The sequence below is a fragment of the Toxorhynchites rutilus genome, chromosome 2 (assembly GCF_029784135.1).
Source record: "Toxorhynchites rutilus septentrionalis strain SRP chromosome 2, ASM2978413v1, whole genome shotgun sequence".
In the NCBI taxonomy this organism is placed as follows: Eukaryota; Metazoa; Arthropoda; class Insecta; order Diptera; family Culicidae; genus Toxorhynchites; species Toxorhynchites rutilus.
In genome coordinates this window covers 205,942,061-205,957,966 of record NC_073745.1, presented here as the reverse complement: position 1 = coordinate 205,957,966, position 15,906 = coordinate 205,942,061, and the positions used below count along the sequence as shown (strand labels likewise).

At 38.4% G+C, this 15,906-nt stretch overlaps 1 protein-coding gene across 5 annotated transcripts in view; it reads right to left on the bottom strand.

Moving 5' to 3' along the window:
- The window catches only part of LOC129767870 (protein furry), a 248,238-nt gene that overhangs the window by 15,089 nt on the left and 217,243 nt on the right, over positions 1-15,906 (bottom strand). For all 5 annotated transcript variants that reach the window (XM_055769115.1, XM_055769116.1, XM_055769117.1 and 2 more), the window contains one exon: positions 5,127-6,496. In XM_055769115.1, coding sequence (XP_055625090.1) covers positions 5,127-6,496 — 1,370 coding nt within the window. The remainder of the gene's footprint in view (positions 1-5,126; positions 6,497-15,906) is intronic.

The following is a 15,906-nucleotide window of genomic DNA, read 5'->3' as shown; positions in this document are numbered from 1 at the left end:
TAATATCCAAAGGGACATATTTTGAGCTATAAACATTTTTAATATTAAATACAATTTTTGAATAAAAATTTTTAACTGTGTATTTTAAATGTCATTTTCTCCAAATTGTTCAGCGATTTCCCAACAACTTTGTGCGTATCATTTTTCAATTAGAATGCTGGATATCGAGTTATGAATGTTTTGCAAAATGATCAATGATTTTATAAAAAATAAGTCGTTGTTGAAATTGGCCATCCTACAATGGAAAATTGTGATTCTGGATAGCTGCCACCTTAAATGCAATGTTAAAAAAATCGGAGAGAACAGTGTCAAAATCAGTTGTTTGATTTGCCCTAGATGCAAATGTTCTATGCAGTATGGGACATAACAATAAGACAATTTATAATTAGAATAGTTACAGACTGAAAAAGTGAGGGGGTTCAAAAAAAATGTGCCACAGGCGTACACGATTTCAGCCCTTCTGGTTATCACAAAAAAAAAATCGAACAGATTCTGAATCAGTAAAGATGCCGCTATCGTATGAACCTCGGACAATAAAGAAAACTGCTGGTTGGAACATGTTTTTTACGTTTCCAAATTTTTGAAAATAGTAAAATTGAAAAATAATTTTATTGGTTTATGCGATAAAGAGATGCATACAGATTGTATTCATATTATTTGTTCCCAGATTATCCACTAAGTTTCCTATCGTACGTAGGATTTTTTTTATATTTTGAAAAATTAAATTTTGGTGACTATTTTTGTGTCGATTTTTGAGGCAAAAACGCATTTTTTACAAAAAAATGTCACCTTTTCATAAAAATCAATATTTAGAAAAAATCCTACGTACGATGACAGGAAATATATCCAAGATTACGTAAAAAATTGATTTGTTGAAATCGGTCCACTAGAAAAACTTTCAGAACTCCCACCAGTTTACAAGGTTTTGGCTGCAAGGGTTCAACAAATTATCCGTCCGTGCCTCAAAGCGCAGACTACTATTTTCCCGCTGAACATTTTATTTTTTTAAGTTGGTACTACTGTCCGTAGTCTTAATGTCAATGAAATCGTCATTTAATTTTGATCCAGCTTGCGCGTGAATTATTAGGGTATACCGGTAAGTTTCTTCGGTTTTACAACAGACGTAACTTGATTATTATTCCAGTGAATCAAATTTCCAGAATTCGTTGGAAAGCTACTGTCATTGCGCGTCTTTTCCAGTATATGTCAAAAAGTTGAAGCGTAAACAACATAATTTCTACTACTTCGAATATGTCGAATTTCGTACAAACAAGAGTGTTTTTGCGGGGAGTGTTACTTTATTACTTCGGGGAGTGTTACTTTATTACTTCGGGGAGTGTTACTTTATTACTTCAATATGAAAAAAAGCTGCTAAAAGTCATCGCATTTTGGTGGAAGTTTATGGTGACCATGCTCCAACTGAGCCAACGTGTCAGACGTAGTTTGCACGGTTCAAAAGTGGAAGACGAAGAACGTTCCGGACCACCAAAAAATTTTGATGATGAAGAATTGAAGGCTTTACTCGATCAAGATCCGTCACAAACGCAACAAGAACTTGCAGACACACTTGGAGTAGCTCAGCAAACCATGTTCGATCGTTTAAAAGCAATCTGAATGATCCGAAAGATAGGACATTGGGTGCCGTACGAATTGAAACCACGAGACGTCGAACGCCGTTTTTTCACGTGCGAACAACTGCTCCAACGACATAAAAGAAAGGGTTTTTGCATCGAATCGGTACTGGCGATGAAAAGTGGGTCCTTCACGACAATCCTAAACGTCGGGTAACGTATGAATACCCTGGCCATGCATCAACATTGACGGCCGCGCGGAATATTCACGACCGAAAGGTTATGCTGTCTATTCATGGAACAAGCTGGATGTGGTGTACCATAAGCTGCTAAAACCGAATGAAACTATTACGGGGAATCTCTACCGACGACAATTGATGCGTTCGAGCCGTGTACTGAAGGTAAAACGGCCACAATACGAGCAAAGATACGATAAAGTCATTTGCAGCACGACAATGCTCGGACGCATGTTGCGAAACCGGTCAAAACATACTTGGAAACGCTGAAATGGCAGGTTCTATCCCACCCGCCGTATTCTCCAGACATTGCTCCGTCCGATCACTACCTTTTTCGATCGATGCAACATGGCCTAGTTGACCAGCACTTCTCCAATTTTGATGAAGTCAAAAATTGGATCGATTCGTGGTTAGCCGACAATGCGGCCGATTATTTCCGCAAAGGGATCCGTAAATCGCCAGAGATATTAACTTTGTAACCTTTTTTGCAGAATTGAATTCATTATTGAAAAAAAAGGACGAAACTTACCGGTACTCTTATTACTTTATATAAAAAATAAAAAAAAAATTTAAAAATTTAAAGTAAAATGCTAAAAAAAATCAATTTAAAAAAGACAATAAATTAGAAATACTTTTTTTAAATATCTCGAGAATGGCTACATTTAGAAGGAGATTGATGAAAAGCTTTTTTGTTTTAAATCACTTCAGAATTCAGAATTTGTTGTTAAAAATTGATAATCATTTTAATCATTCAAAGATTCGAAAATTCATAGAAATTCGATGTTCCACTAAGTTCATTAAAAATAGTTTTACCATCTTGGACTAATTTTCTTAAATTTTCTACATGACTTCTATTTTATATGAAAAAATAGAAAAAAAAATGCATATATAAATTTAAAAAAAATCAAATTGAAGATGTTTTTTTCATATATCTCGAGAATGGCTTTAGAAGGAGATTGATAATGAGCTTGTTTATTTTATATCACATAGTTTTTGAGATATAAATTATCAAAGATTTCTCTAACTAAAGTCGATACGCCCTTTTCAAAAGTTACACTTAAGTCAAAAAATTCCCATTTACTGTAGAAAACTCATATTTCCTCCAACCCAAACGGAATACAAACTTTCATTCGAATCAAAAACACTCATGTTTTGTCATTTGTCCATTTCATTTGGAATTGCTCTTCTGTCCAATATTTACCGGGAATCTGTGTTTTAAAGAGAATGCTTTATTTGTCATGTTAAATTATATTATCACCTTCGTGATATGTCTTCGGAACGCTTTTTAACACGTTCGTCGCCCAAAGCGATTTTTCTGAGTTTCTTGCGGAGTCCAACTTGCGGATAAATTATTAAATGAAGATCAAACTTTTACATGATTTAGCAATATTTTATTTGTTTGAAGATGAATTGACAACAATAACACATGCTAAAATCATATTATATGGGTTTCGCAAAAAGCTGTAGTACAAAACATCCGTACTATAAATTAATAAAAAATATAGTATAAACATTAAAATGACATGGTTATGATTCTATTATTTTTCTACATATCCTCTAGTTACAGTAAGGTGCCTACTCTATTAAATTCGTTTAAAAAATCCAATTTAATTTGAACGAGGAAAGTGTCATATCTGGGTGACGAGGCGACGAAAGTGTTAAAACTGTATTCAGAAATTGCCTTCAGTTCATGCAGCGAATTTGTTTTTATGTCTTCAATGCTGTCGAAACAATAATTTGAGTTTCTTCAATCCTGTCCCACGAAGCGATATTTTAGATATCGGAAATAGGAGAAAATCACACCCATGTCTCGTTGTCAGTAATTATGCGTTGGGTGAACGTGGGATCAGAATTTGATCGTTCAAGCATGTATTCAGACACTTGCTTGCGATGAATTTTTTAAAGAAAATTGAGCTCTTTTGGCACTAGTCGTGCTGCGACTTTTTTCATGCCCATAACATTTACCAAAATACGACAAACGGTCTCTCGAGAGATATTTCATTCATGGACTAAAAACATGTTTTTATTTGCAAACTGCCTCTATTTTGGCAAAAAAAAATGTTTTAGTCTCGTCAGAGCTTCGGACTATCGCAGCGTCTTTACTGACTATGAATCTATTGGATTGTCTGGTTTCGGATAACCAGAAGAACTGAGATTATGTACCCCAGGGCACTGTTTCTCGGAGCCTCCTCACTTCACACGTTTGTATCTTTTTGAAATTTGTAATAATTTTTCTTTGTTCAATTATTTTTGTATTCTAAAATAATTAATAAAAATAAAATAACATATTAAAAATGTTATTCGTTCTATTTGTTCAATGCTCAAAAAAAACCACCCAAAAAATAACTCTACACTTAGTTCCAGTCTTTGATATGTATATTAGGTTGCCAATGAATGTATGGGAAAAAAATCGACCCTAAAATTTAAAAAAGTTACCCTATACAAAAGGTTCACCACCTCGAAAAAACACCCAATGCAAAATATCAGCTCAATCGGACTTAAGGGAGAGTGGCGCAAGGCGGTCAAAGTTTGAGTTTTTTGAAAATCGAAAAATCACCCAAGGGGAAGTAAAGGAAATCGGGGTTTTGGAAAAAAAAATTTGATGCCAAATATCTTAAAATTGCATGAAAAGTCGAGATATAGTATCATAAAAAAAATTGCTTTCCGCCACTCTCCCTTAAGTTCGATTGAGCTGATATTTTGTATAGGGTGTTTTTTCGGCCGCGTAAAATAAAAACTAGCCTAATTTCCAAAATCTGCTTAAAAAGCCGCGTAAACTTCAGAATCAGCGTAAAACTAAACCGCGTAAAAAAATCCGTGTAAAAATCCACCAAATGCAATCCATACTCTAACAATTGACTGATACTTTTTGCATGCTACAATCATGATCTCTGTTTCTCTTTTCATTTAACAGCTATTTATCAGTGATGCAATACAAACTTATTTCGTAAAAATTGACATCAATTTTCACATTACACCCAGGTTTTTTTTACGCGGGGGATACATGTCTCGTAAAAAACCGCGTTAATTGGAATTCAAAAATCCGTGTAAAAAAACCGCGTTAATCGGAAAATCCGCGTGAAAAAACATAGATAAATCGTAGCTCGATGCTGATCTATCCTCTGAATGCTCACTATATGTAAAAAACATGTAAACATTGAAAAATATGTTTCTGTAGATGAAAAATCACGAATAATAGTAGAATAATAGTATTTTTTTTTCGCAAAAAAAAATATCTAAACAATTTCCGAAACATGAAAAAAAGCTATACTTTGAAATGTTATATTTGCTGCCAAAACATGGCGAAATGTTCACTTACCTTTGATTGTCAATCAACTCGATGAGACTGTTCTCAAATTCACAGTTATTCATCGGTAGCCCGGGCGATGGCGTGGGTGTATTCTCACCCTCCGTCGAAGTGGACGTATCCAGCGACTCAATTTCAGCATCATCGATACAGCGCAAAAGAGCACCACGAACCGACACGTACAGGTTGGAGAGATCCTGCATTTTTTCATTCTGTCTCAAATTCTGCACCACACCAATCGCAATTTTATGATCGGATTCTATCAGCAGCAACAGCTGGAACATGAGTTTGTACAAACCCCGACCGAGATCCAGCAGCAGTTCGGTAGTAGCAGGATCGACGGACATCGAAGACATCAGATTCGAACCGGTTCCTTCGTTTGCGGAATCGATATCGGATGTGAACAGAGCCAACTTGCAGGATGTTTTCACGGCATCCAAACTGTCCAGGACCGTATCTTTCCGATCGAAGAATGTTTCGAGATGTTCCTGGACTTCGAGAACCCCGTAGCGCAGATTCTCGAAAAGTCTAGGTGTAGCCACCAGCCTCGGACTGTACCATATTTTGGGGGGCTCGCCACGAGATGAAAGCAGATCTGATAAAACTGATATACGATGACCCAGTTGTACTCCCGTTCCAGTAAAATATCTCATGCACTCCTTCGAAATCGTTATCGATCGATGTGATAGTTCCTTGATCAGTTTGAATAGCTGGTTCAGCAAGTCGGGTGCATGACCCGAGGGCTGATTCATCAGCAAACCGACAAGATTCCTTCTCCAAACCGACTCACTCTCATCGCGGATGGGAGCCCGGAAAGAGAGCAATCCCGGCAAATGTGGCGAAGCATTACAAGGTGTTATATCTCCCAGATCCCCAGCGCTGGAGCCACTGGTATCGCTTCTGGACACCGAATCTCTTCGGTGCCTACGCTCTCTCAAACTCAAACTTGTCGGAGGTCCGCTTAGATATGACGTCTTGGAGAATATCGGCCGCTGTTCTTCATCCAGTGGTGACTCAGATTCAACTTCCTCATCACTCGAATCATCCGCGTTTGGTCTCTTGCGACGATTCAGCACCGGTGTTTTTTCACTCAAGCTCTCGTCCAGGTTCGAATGGGCTTTGGTGGCGGAGAGCGGCTCACTGTCACCCTCAGACAGTGGTCTCCTCCTGACGCCCCAATTGAAGTTGTCCGTCGATTCACCCTCAATGCTTTCGCTCTCGTACTCCAGAAAATCGAAATCTTTGAACACACCAAAATCAGGCGGCCCATCATCTCGCTTAGAACCACCGCTGAGATCCTGCTGTGCGCCGGATGTCTCGTCGGTACTGGACGCAGCGGACGATTGCCGCTCAAGAAGATCCGACGATTGACTGAAGATGACCTGTGAGAAACGGAAACATAAATGATTGATTGCTATGCGTAGGTTGGGAAAAAATACGGTGGCGATCTGCGGTGGAATCAACTTGGTGCTCAAAGGTGCTAATGGTAAAAATATGAAAAGAACATGTGCTTCAACTACTTTGCTCGTACATAATTGCTTGTTGGTTCAAATTAACGCAGTAAAGCAGTAATGGTCATCAACAGAAGACAGATCTACAATCTCGAGTATGCAACATTCTGGCATCGAATTGTTTATTGATATTCCGCTTCCTCAGCGTGATTATTCTCTAACATATTGAGCCACGCGTCGGTCCATGAAGATTGACACTGAATTTTCCGCCTGGTTCGCACCGGTCTCGTCGGACTGACAGTTGATTTTTCGTTTGAAGAGTGTCGGCACTGGGAACAACAATAACAAAGCTGGAAAATGATTTTTAGAAATGTGCTGTTCGCAAGGACCGACGAGAGCCAGACAGAAAGTTCATTTTCAGTCCCCTAGCTCGGTCTGGGCTCATCGTGTTAGGGCTAACGTTTGTATTTAGAAAATGGACAGAAATTGTCGATTTTTCATGGGTTTACCTTCACACGCACTGACGAAACTACCCATGCTGCATCAATCATAGTAACTCATGAGTCAGCAGAAAAATTTGACAGCTCTATCAGTCGAACTCTAACCATGAGGGCGAAAACAGTGAAGCTACTCCGTTCAGAAATATGCGCGTTCAAAAAACGGTACCCCGCCGCGTCGAAAACAGACATCCTGCGGCACTTTCGGGACGCCGGATATGCAAGCTCCGGCATCTACAACAACTTGGCACTGTTGGACAACAATCAGAGCATCCAAAGAAAGCCCGGTTCCGGACAAGCGACGACCCTGAGTGACAAGAAGTTCCAAAGGATGCTGAAGAGGAAGAGGCTGAACTTTCCGGCACAATGCTCCGTTCAGCGGTAGCGGTAGAATGAGATACAGTTAAATTTCACTGTAATATTTGGGCAGCATATTTAGTCTTCGCTGGTGTGACGAAATAAATAAATAAATAAATAAATATTTTTTTACGTAGGACTACGTCTTTCATCTTAATACCGGAGTGTAAATTCAAAGTTTTCAAAACGAAAGCGTTACGCCGGAGAACGAGATTTTGAGCGTTAATAGCTCCTAAACAACTGAACGAAATGGTATGATTAACACTTCATTCGAAAAATAAAATGTCTACGCGTTATACACTTGTTACTTTTTGATCCAAAAACTTGTTTCAATAGCCTTAAAATTGCCCTCAAAACAGGCTATTAAAATCACCAATCGGTATATAAGCGAGCGCCGCTCGGAAATCCACTCAGTTAAAATTGAACAGCGATTGGAGCATGTTGTCACTGTTATTGTGAAGCTAACTTCGTTCATCGTGAAAGCGATGATGAACGGTGTCACCAAGAGCCTGTTTGTGAATCTTAGGCCAGAAGGGAATCCATTAGGAGGAGAGTGATGCCACTGAAAAGGCGACCAAGAAAGCATCGAAAATGGGTTCCGCTCAAGGCATCGGAGCAGCCGCTATACACACATATACACGCGCGCAACTCTTTTCGTTTGGTGGTTATCGAGCAACGAGAAGAATCCGGAAAGATGTCATCGTTGCTGAAAAATAATCTGCCGTTCCCCTTGGAATTGAAAATTACATTCAAGTGAAAGAGTTTATTTTAATTCTATTAATTCTATTCTATTTTATTGCGACCAAATACATTTTGTTTTGTGATTTTTCAATTGAGTGCAATTAGCAGGAAAGCTTCTGAAAATCATTCTTCCCAATCAGTAGAATATTTTCGTATTCAATATTGGATGCATAAAATTTAAAAACGGAAAATGTTTCGCATCGCGAAGATCATATAATTTTCCATCGATTACTTAAATAAAATCAGTTGCTGAAAGTTTCAAACTCAAAGAGTTCATTCGCCTCTAGTTTGCCTTCCAAATTGCCATAGTAAACCACACCTTCTCTCGATTCAATCACGCACAAAAAGCATACTTAAGCGATATTGTGGGAAACGCATTTAGTATGTTTCAAAATGTAAGGGCAGAAGGGCCGATTCATCAGAAGGAGAAGAGAAGGCAACCAAGAGAGTAACAGCATAGAAAATTGATTGCGTTTGATGCGATAGTCCGTCAACCTTGCGGTTATACCACATGTATAACCCACTTCCTGTTTTTTGATTACGTTACTTGTTAAAATCCTTTTTTGAATGAAACAGATAAATTAACCAGCCAGCTTTCTGTAGTCTATGTAAGTAGTTTTAAGTGGTATTAAGAATGTATCGGTCTACAATAGATTGACGACAATAAATAAATAAATAAATAAATAAGTTGGCACCCAAAACCATACGTTTTGCTTCGAATTCTGAGAAAAGACTAAGTCCCAGAGTGTCGATTTTTGATGATTTTTTTTTTGAGATGATAGTAGATCTCGACGTTTCAGATGCATTCGCAGAATATGCACAAAGCATGCTTAAAACCGAGCTTTCGCTGACGCACAGAAGTAAAAAAGCAAAACAGAGGAGAAATGTTTGCAACCAGAGCACTGCGGTTGCATCGAGAGTGAGTATAAAAGAGATTTCATGAAATAAAAGGTGGCATAATAAAGTAGAACTTAAAAAATCCGATAAATGTCAAGCATGAAAGTATACCGACAAGGACAGTTTCTTAAAGATGTTTTTCTTCCTTGCTTGGATTCAAATTGATTCAAATGATATGATGAATGAAACAGACAAAATAGACAGTAGACATATGAGATGATATCTTCACATTATTAGGTCATACTTCACATTGTTAGGGGTGTATATTCAAAGTTTCGAAAACGCCGGATGAACGGAGTGGTATATAATCACTTCATTCGAAAGACAAAATGTTCAAAAGGTGCCAACAAAAAGTTAGTTTGTTCAAAACCGGTTTGTCCGGTTTTGGAGATCACAATTTTTGAATTAAAAAAATCGAATTTAAAAGTAGATGTTGCATTTCTCATTGCTTGAGTTTACTGTCATCATATTGATCCATTCATAATTTAGGCTTTCTTCAGAATATTGCCTTTTCTTGGGCATTTTAACCCTTTGCGGTCGTTTGTCTGCTCTTAGCCACCACAGAAAGAAATCATACTAAATACTTTATTCAACGTGGTAATGGCTAACATTTCTTTCAAACGAATTTTAATGTCTAGTGAACTTTTTCACCAATGTATACGATGTTTCTAGGAATAATAGGTAACGGTACTCGGAATAAACTAAATATTATTAGCATGAAAAGACAAGAGGATCTCTTTCAAGGGAAATAAATTCCGACCGCAAAGGGTTAAAAGTGTTCACCTCAACACACTCAACACAGAGAAACTTTATTTCTGCTATGCGCGAAGGACACAATAAACAAACTGCAGCTCACCAAACGGTTGCCATAGAAATCATGTGGACAAAACAACATTAGTGAATCGGACAACTCATGATCAGCATTGAGGTCATCGAAATGTATTAATTACATGGTTTAGCCAAGTAAATCTGATTCAAATGGTGTGCAAGCATGATGTTTACAATATTTGTAAGTGTTATAATCCAGAAAAGGCGAATGATTAAAAGTTAGCTCAGGTGAGGAGCGCATTGACACCAAAAGAATGTGGAGTTTATAATCGATTAGAACATGTTGATCCGTAAAAATCTGTATATATAAAAATGGATTTCTGTCTGTCTGTCTGTCTGTGTTTCATGACCGATCGACATGAAAATTGGTATGTAGGGGTTTTTGGGGTCGGGGAAGGTTCTTATGATAGTTCGAGACCCCTCCTCCCTCTCTAAGGAGGCTACCATACAAATGAAACACAAATTTCTGCATTACTCGAGAATTAATCAAGCAAATGAAACGAAATTTGACATGTGAAGGTTTTAGGGTGCAATAAATGAATCTATGGTGGTTAGATACTCCTCCCACCTCTCTAAGGGGAAACTGCCATACAAATGAAACACAAATTTCTACATTACTCGAGAATTAATCAAGCAAATGAAACCAAGTTGGCATGTGAAGGTTTTGTGGGTCGGAGGTGGGTCGCCATACAAATGAAACACAAACTTCTACATAATTCGAGAAATCATCTTCGTTCGAAAGTGGAAATGGATTTTAATGTGATAAATCGCACTCCTATATCGTCCTCTATCAATATAAATAAAAATGAATCGCCGAATGTGTTGATAAGAGCAAAACTCAAGAAAGGAATTGTCCGATTTAGGACTGTCTTCATTCTATCACATTTTCAGTATCAAACATTTATTCCATGTAACGGAGAAACATGTTACTTGCAAGTGATTGAAAAATCTTGAACGAGAATTGTGTCTGAAATAGGATTGGGCGATCTTTTCAAAAAGATCGATCTTGTCGAATCGATTTTCCAAACGGTGTGGGGATCGATCCACTGATTAAATCGGTACCAAAGAATCGATCTTTGCCGAATCGATTTTTGCTGAATTAAAAATTAAAAGCTTTTTTTTATCTGCTTATTCTATATGAATGTCATTTTTTCTTCAAGCAGGGAATACAAATTTCATCAATTACATCAAAAGCATTTTGTTTTGGTCCTCAGCATGAAGGACATAATGCATTCATCTTGTCCCGTCAGGCAGCCGTTTTAATGAATAAATTAATTGAAAACGCATTATTAGATTCAACAACAGCCCAAAACGATACCGCCAGAACTCAGCTCACACTGATCCCATTAAAACCAATCGTACCATACATCTGCCATTTGGTCGAAGTCGATTTTTGATTTTGCCATCAGTTCTTGAAAAACAACCTTTCGCCTGTAATTGATGTCAACATCAAGTTCAGTTATCCTTTGTGCAACTGGTATAACCCCTCAGTAGCTGCCGCTAGTTCTGTCTTTGTCAGCATTTTTTCAGAAATAAATCGTAGAAGAAGCGATCCAAATGTTGACATTATGTTTCAAAAAAATGTTAGTTGGCCTTTGGTGAGATAAAAAATCGATGTATACTGAAAAATAAATCTACAAAAAGATCGAAAAGATCGAAGGCAAAAGAATCGATTTTCTCGATTTTCTCGAGTACAAAAGATCGATCCAAAAAATCGGAAATCGGAATGGAAAAGATCGATCTTCTAAGAATAGATCCGAGATCGCCCAATCCTAGTCTGAAAATAATCTGATTTTTTAATGACGAGTTTTGGTAGAAGTACTAGGAATTTTATAGTAAAAGGTACTTTTATAGGGTAGATTAGAAGATCAATTAATGAACAGTTTTGCGATTGGATTCATGAACGTGCGCTTAATAAGAAAACGTGGATGTGATAACGAAAAATAAATTTTGGGCGAGACGAAGTTTGCCGGGTCAGCTAGTATACTATAAAACTACTGTAAGTCACGAAGAAGACAATATTATTTATATGTTTTGAAATATTCGAATATATAATTTGACACAGATGCACTGAACTAAAGGGTGTGTCACATCAAATAGCATCACGGAAAAAACGCTGTAGAAATTCGCCCAGTAGACCGATCCTTTTGAAAATTTTAGACAGTAAAATAAAAACTATTAAACAACTTTTGGCATTTTCTTTTTATTCATACTTCGAGCCCAAGCCCGTATGCTCGCACCTTCCTCTTTACCCCGTCCATAAGGTTCTGTACAACGTCAGGTTGTTGTTTATTTTTTGAACAGAAATCCATTTTCTCTTGAAGTCCGCCTCCGACTTGACAACTTTTGGGTTCTTCCGGAGGGTCTGCTTCATAATCGCCCAATATTTCTCTATTGGGCGAAGCTCCGGCGCGTTGGGCGGGTTTATTTCCTTTGGCACGAAGGTGAACCCGTTGGCTTCGTACCACTCCAACACGTCCTTTGAATAGTGGCACGAAGCGAGATCCGACCAGAAGATGGTCGGGCCCTCGTGCTGCTTCAATAGTGGTAGTAAGCGCTTCTGTAGGCACTCCTTAAGGTAAACCTGCCCGTTTACCGTGTCGGTCATCACGAAGGGGGCGCTCCGTTTTCCGCAAGAGCAGATCGCTTGCCACACCATGTACTTTTTGGCAAGCTTGGATAGTTTCTGCTTGCGAATCTCCTCCGGAACGCTGAATTTGTCCTCCGCGGAGAAGAACAACAGGCCCGGCAGCTGACGAAAGTCCGCTTTTACGTAGGTTTCGTCGTCCATCACCAGGCAATGCGGCTTCGTCAGCATTTCGGTGTACAGCTTCCGGGCTCGCGTCTTCCCCACCATGTTTTGCCTTTCGTCGCGGTTAGGAGCCTTCTGAACCTTGTATGTACGCAGGCCCTCCCGCTGCTTGGTCCGCTGGACGAATGAACTTGACAAATTCAGCTTATTGGCGACATCCCGGACCGAACTTCTCGGATCACGTCTAAACTGCTTAACTACGCGCTTGTGATTTTTTTCACTGACGGAGCATCCATTTTTGCCGTTCTTCACCTTCCGGTCGATGGTTAGGTTCTCGAAGTATCGTTTTAGTACTCTGCTGACCGTGGATTGGATGATTCCCAGCATCTTACCGATGTCCCGATGTGATAACTCCGGATTCTCGAAATGAGTGCACAGGATTAATTCACGACGCTCTTTTTCGTTCGACAACATTTTTCCAAATTTACGAAAAATTGACAGTGAAGCATGGCCAACGTGATCTATACACTCTTATCTGATTATAAGCGAAAGCTGAAGATATAATTCCTAAAAATTAAATTTCTACAGCATTTTTTCCGTGATGCAATTTGATGTGACACACCCTTTAGAGCATTCAAAACAGTGGACAAACCATGATCATATTTTCGACTGGACAAACCAAAATTATTTACACGATGAACGAATCAAATGGACAATGCATCATGACATACATCAAACTTGCAACGAAAAATGCAATCTGTTCGCACTTGAATTCGGAAATTGTTACATTCAATCACTTGTTCAATCAATCATTTTATCAATACACTTGAATGATTACTAAGCCGAAGGTAGTCTTACGCCAACCTTCGGTTATATCTTAGGCATAACCCACCCATAGTTTTATTAAGAATGCCAAATTAGAAAACATGTAACGTTTTAATGAAATAGTTATAACGTCAATAACTATGTTTGCTGCGAACGGATTTCGATGATTTGTATATCATTCGAATCACATTTTTTCTAAGTTTTGCTTTTGTGTTAGAAAGATTCGATATGCTATACATTACAATTCTCTAGTCTGTGAATGGTTTAAATAGACAAAATATGAAAGTATTCTTTTACATCTATTCTGTGGGCTCTCTTACAGATTCCGTCTATAACGGGCAATCAAGGCACAATGTTTTATTTATCACAGCAAATCAGGGCTGCAGCACTTACGAGCTAGAGCTTGAACATGAATTTGGGTAGACCATACATTTCGTAGTTAATGATTTGATAGTCCATGATTGACCTGGATCTGCAAAATTACGCAAAGAGCACACTGAATGTCGCTTGGGAGTAGCAATCCATTATCGTTGTGCAAATTTCTGTGATTGGAAATTTAAATAGGCAATAACGACGTCGGCAACGTATTTACAGACTCCAAGCGAAAGTTGAGGAATGTACGCTTTTATAGCGTGGTTCCCCTGTGATTATCATGGAATGAATATGTGTTAGTGGAAAGAGATCAAAACCAGGAACCACTGTGGTAAATGATGTGTTTATACTCTCAACTGTTCTGTCCGGCGATATATTTCGTGATTTATTGCATCGCAAATTGTCAAATATGCAACTTATTGCAACGAACGAGAGTATAAAAACATAATTTGAAATTTTTCTACATAGTCTCGCTCGTGTCTTTCTTGATAATTTGATAATTTTATATCACACCCATGTTTTACGTGATATGAAGTTCAACATTAAAATCACTTCAGAGGATGGATAGTGTGTTGTGAATGAAAAACTACCAGTTCGTGATGGAGGCTCGACGAAATGATACACCGCATCAGCTTTCATGCCGTCTGGTGGAGAGTGCTTGTGCATTTTCGTAACACACGCAAACATTGTTGTTTGTTTTTACGTTGCCAAAGATAGATTGAAGAGAATGTCATAAACGAATTTCATGCCAACTTGTCTCAGGAGTTGTCAGCAGCATCTCAGACTGCGGTGTAGCGTTATGGGTGTAAAAACATTGGTCATTCAAGTAACTTTGCATACTTGAAAGCTCAAAAAATTGGATTACTTTTTTGAAAAGGCTTCTTAATTTTTTGCAAAAAATTCTAGCTCAGTTGCTCAAATGATCAATGTCTCTACAACCACAACTTTTCATTGCAATCTGAGATGGCGATGTCAACTCCTATAGGCGCGTGCACATTGTGCCAATGATGCCGATCGGCCTTTACCAGGCGGCATATTCGGTTCGCTATGTAATGCTCGGGTGCACGAAGCCGAAGGCCCATCGCGAATTTACTTCGTTTTTGTTTTGGTTCAACTTTCTTTGATCCGGACCGACTTGTTTCGGGTTGGGTTCTGCGAGATTCGAATCGGTTTTCGGCACGTCCACACTTATTCGGTTTACCGGGCGACTTTACCAACTGACGTAATGCGGACGCGTCTATTGAAATAGGTTGACATGAAACTTGTTTATTACAAAGAATCTATTACCCTTGATGAAAATCATGTTCAAAAATAAAGTAAAACATAAAAAAAAAGTTTAAAGCTGTTTTTCTCTGTCAGTCCGAAAATATACGATCCTCCTCCTCAGCTTCCAAGCATCATAAGTAACGCTTTGAAAGCACCGTTTTTTGGATTATTTTTCATGAATCTAATCTCACACTCCATCGAAATAACCGATGTACTCCAGACAGCTTTAGGAGGTAAATTCTGCTGAACTAGTCGAATCTTGTTATCGAGATATTTTGGTTCGCCACTGTGAGAGTGTTGAAATAATCCTTCATCAATTCAGTATCAAATAGTTCTCTTATGTTTTGTTTTATTTCCCCACCGCCCCACCTTCACCCACATTCGGGACGTTCGAGGTGTTCCTTATAAAGGCAAGAGAACGTCCGGTGAAAATCTCTATCTCCCTCAGGCTTCATCCTTCTGTGAGTAACTTTTTGATTAGCTCTCGTAAAGCAACAGCAAGTTTCCCATCAATAGTTTTCCTTTGCCGAATCTTCCATCCCGATCCTTGTCCCCGTCTATGCCAATGAAACTATATTGTGTGGTGTATGACACGATACCAAATTGCAGATCATCCACCCAATCTCTCTGAACAAGGCTCAAAGACACACACACACATATCACAGTGCAGAAGAAATAAAGAGACCTGAGATATATATGTAATCGAAGAATGTTATCCGAAGTCATTGCGTATTAATTTTGAAAAAAAAAATACAACAAAGCTTCATAAACCAAAAATGAAAGAGGTACAATGGATACGACATTTT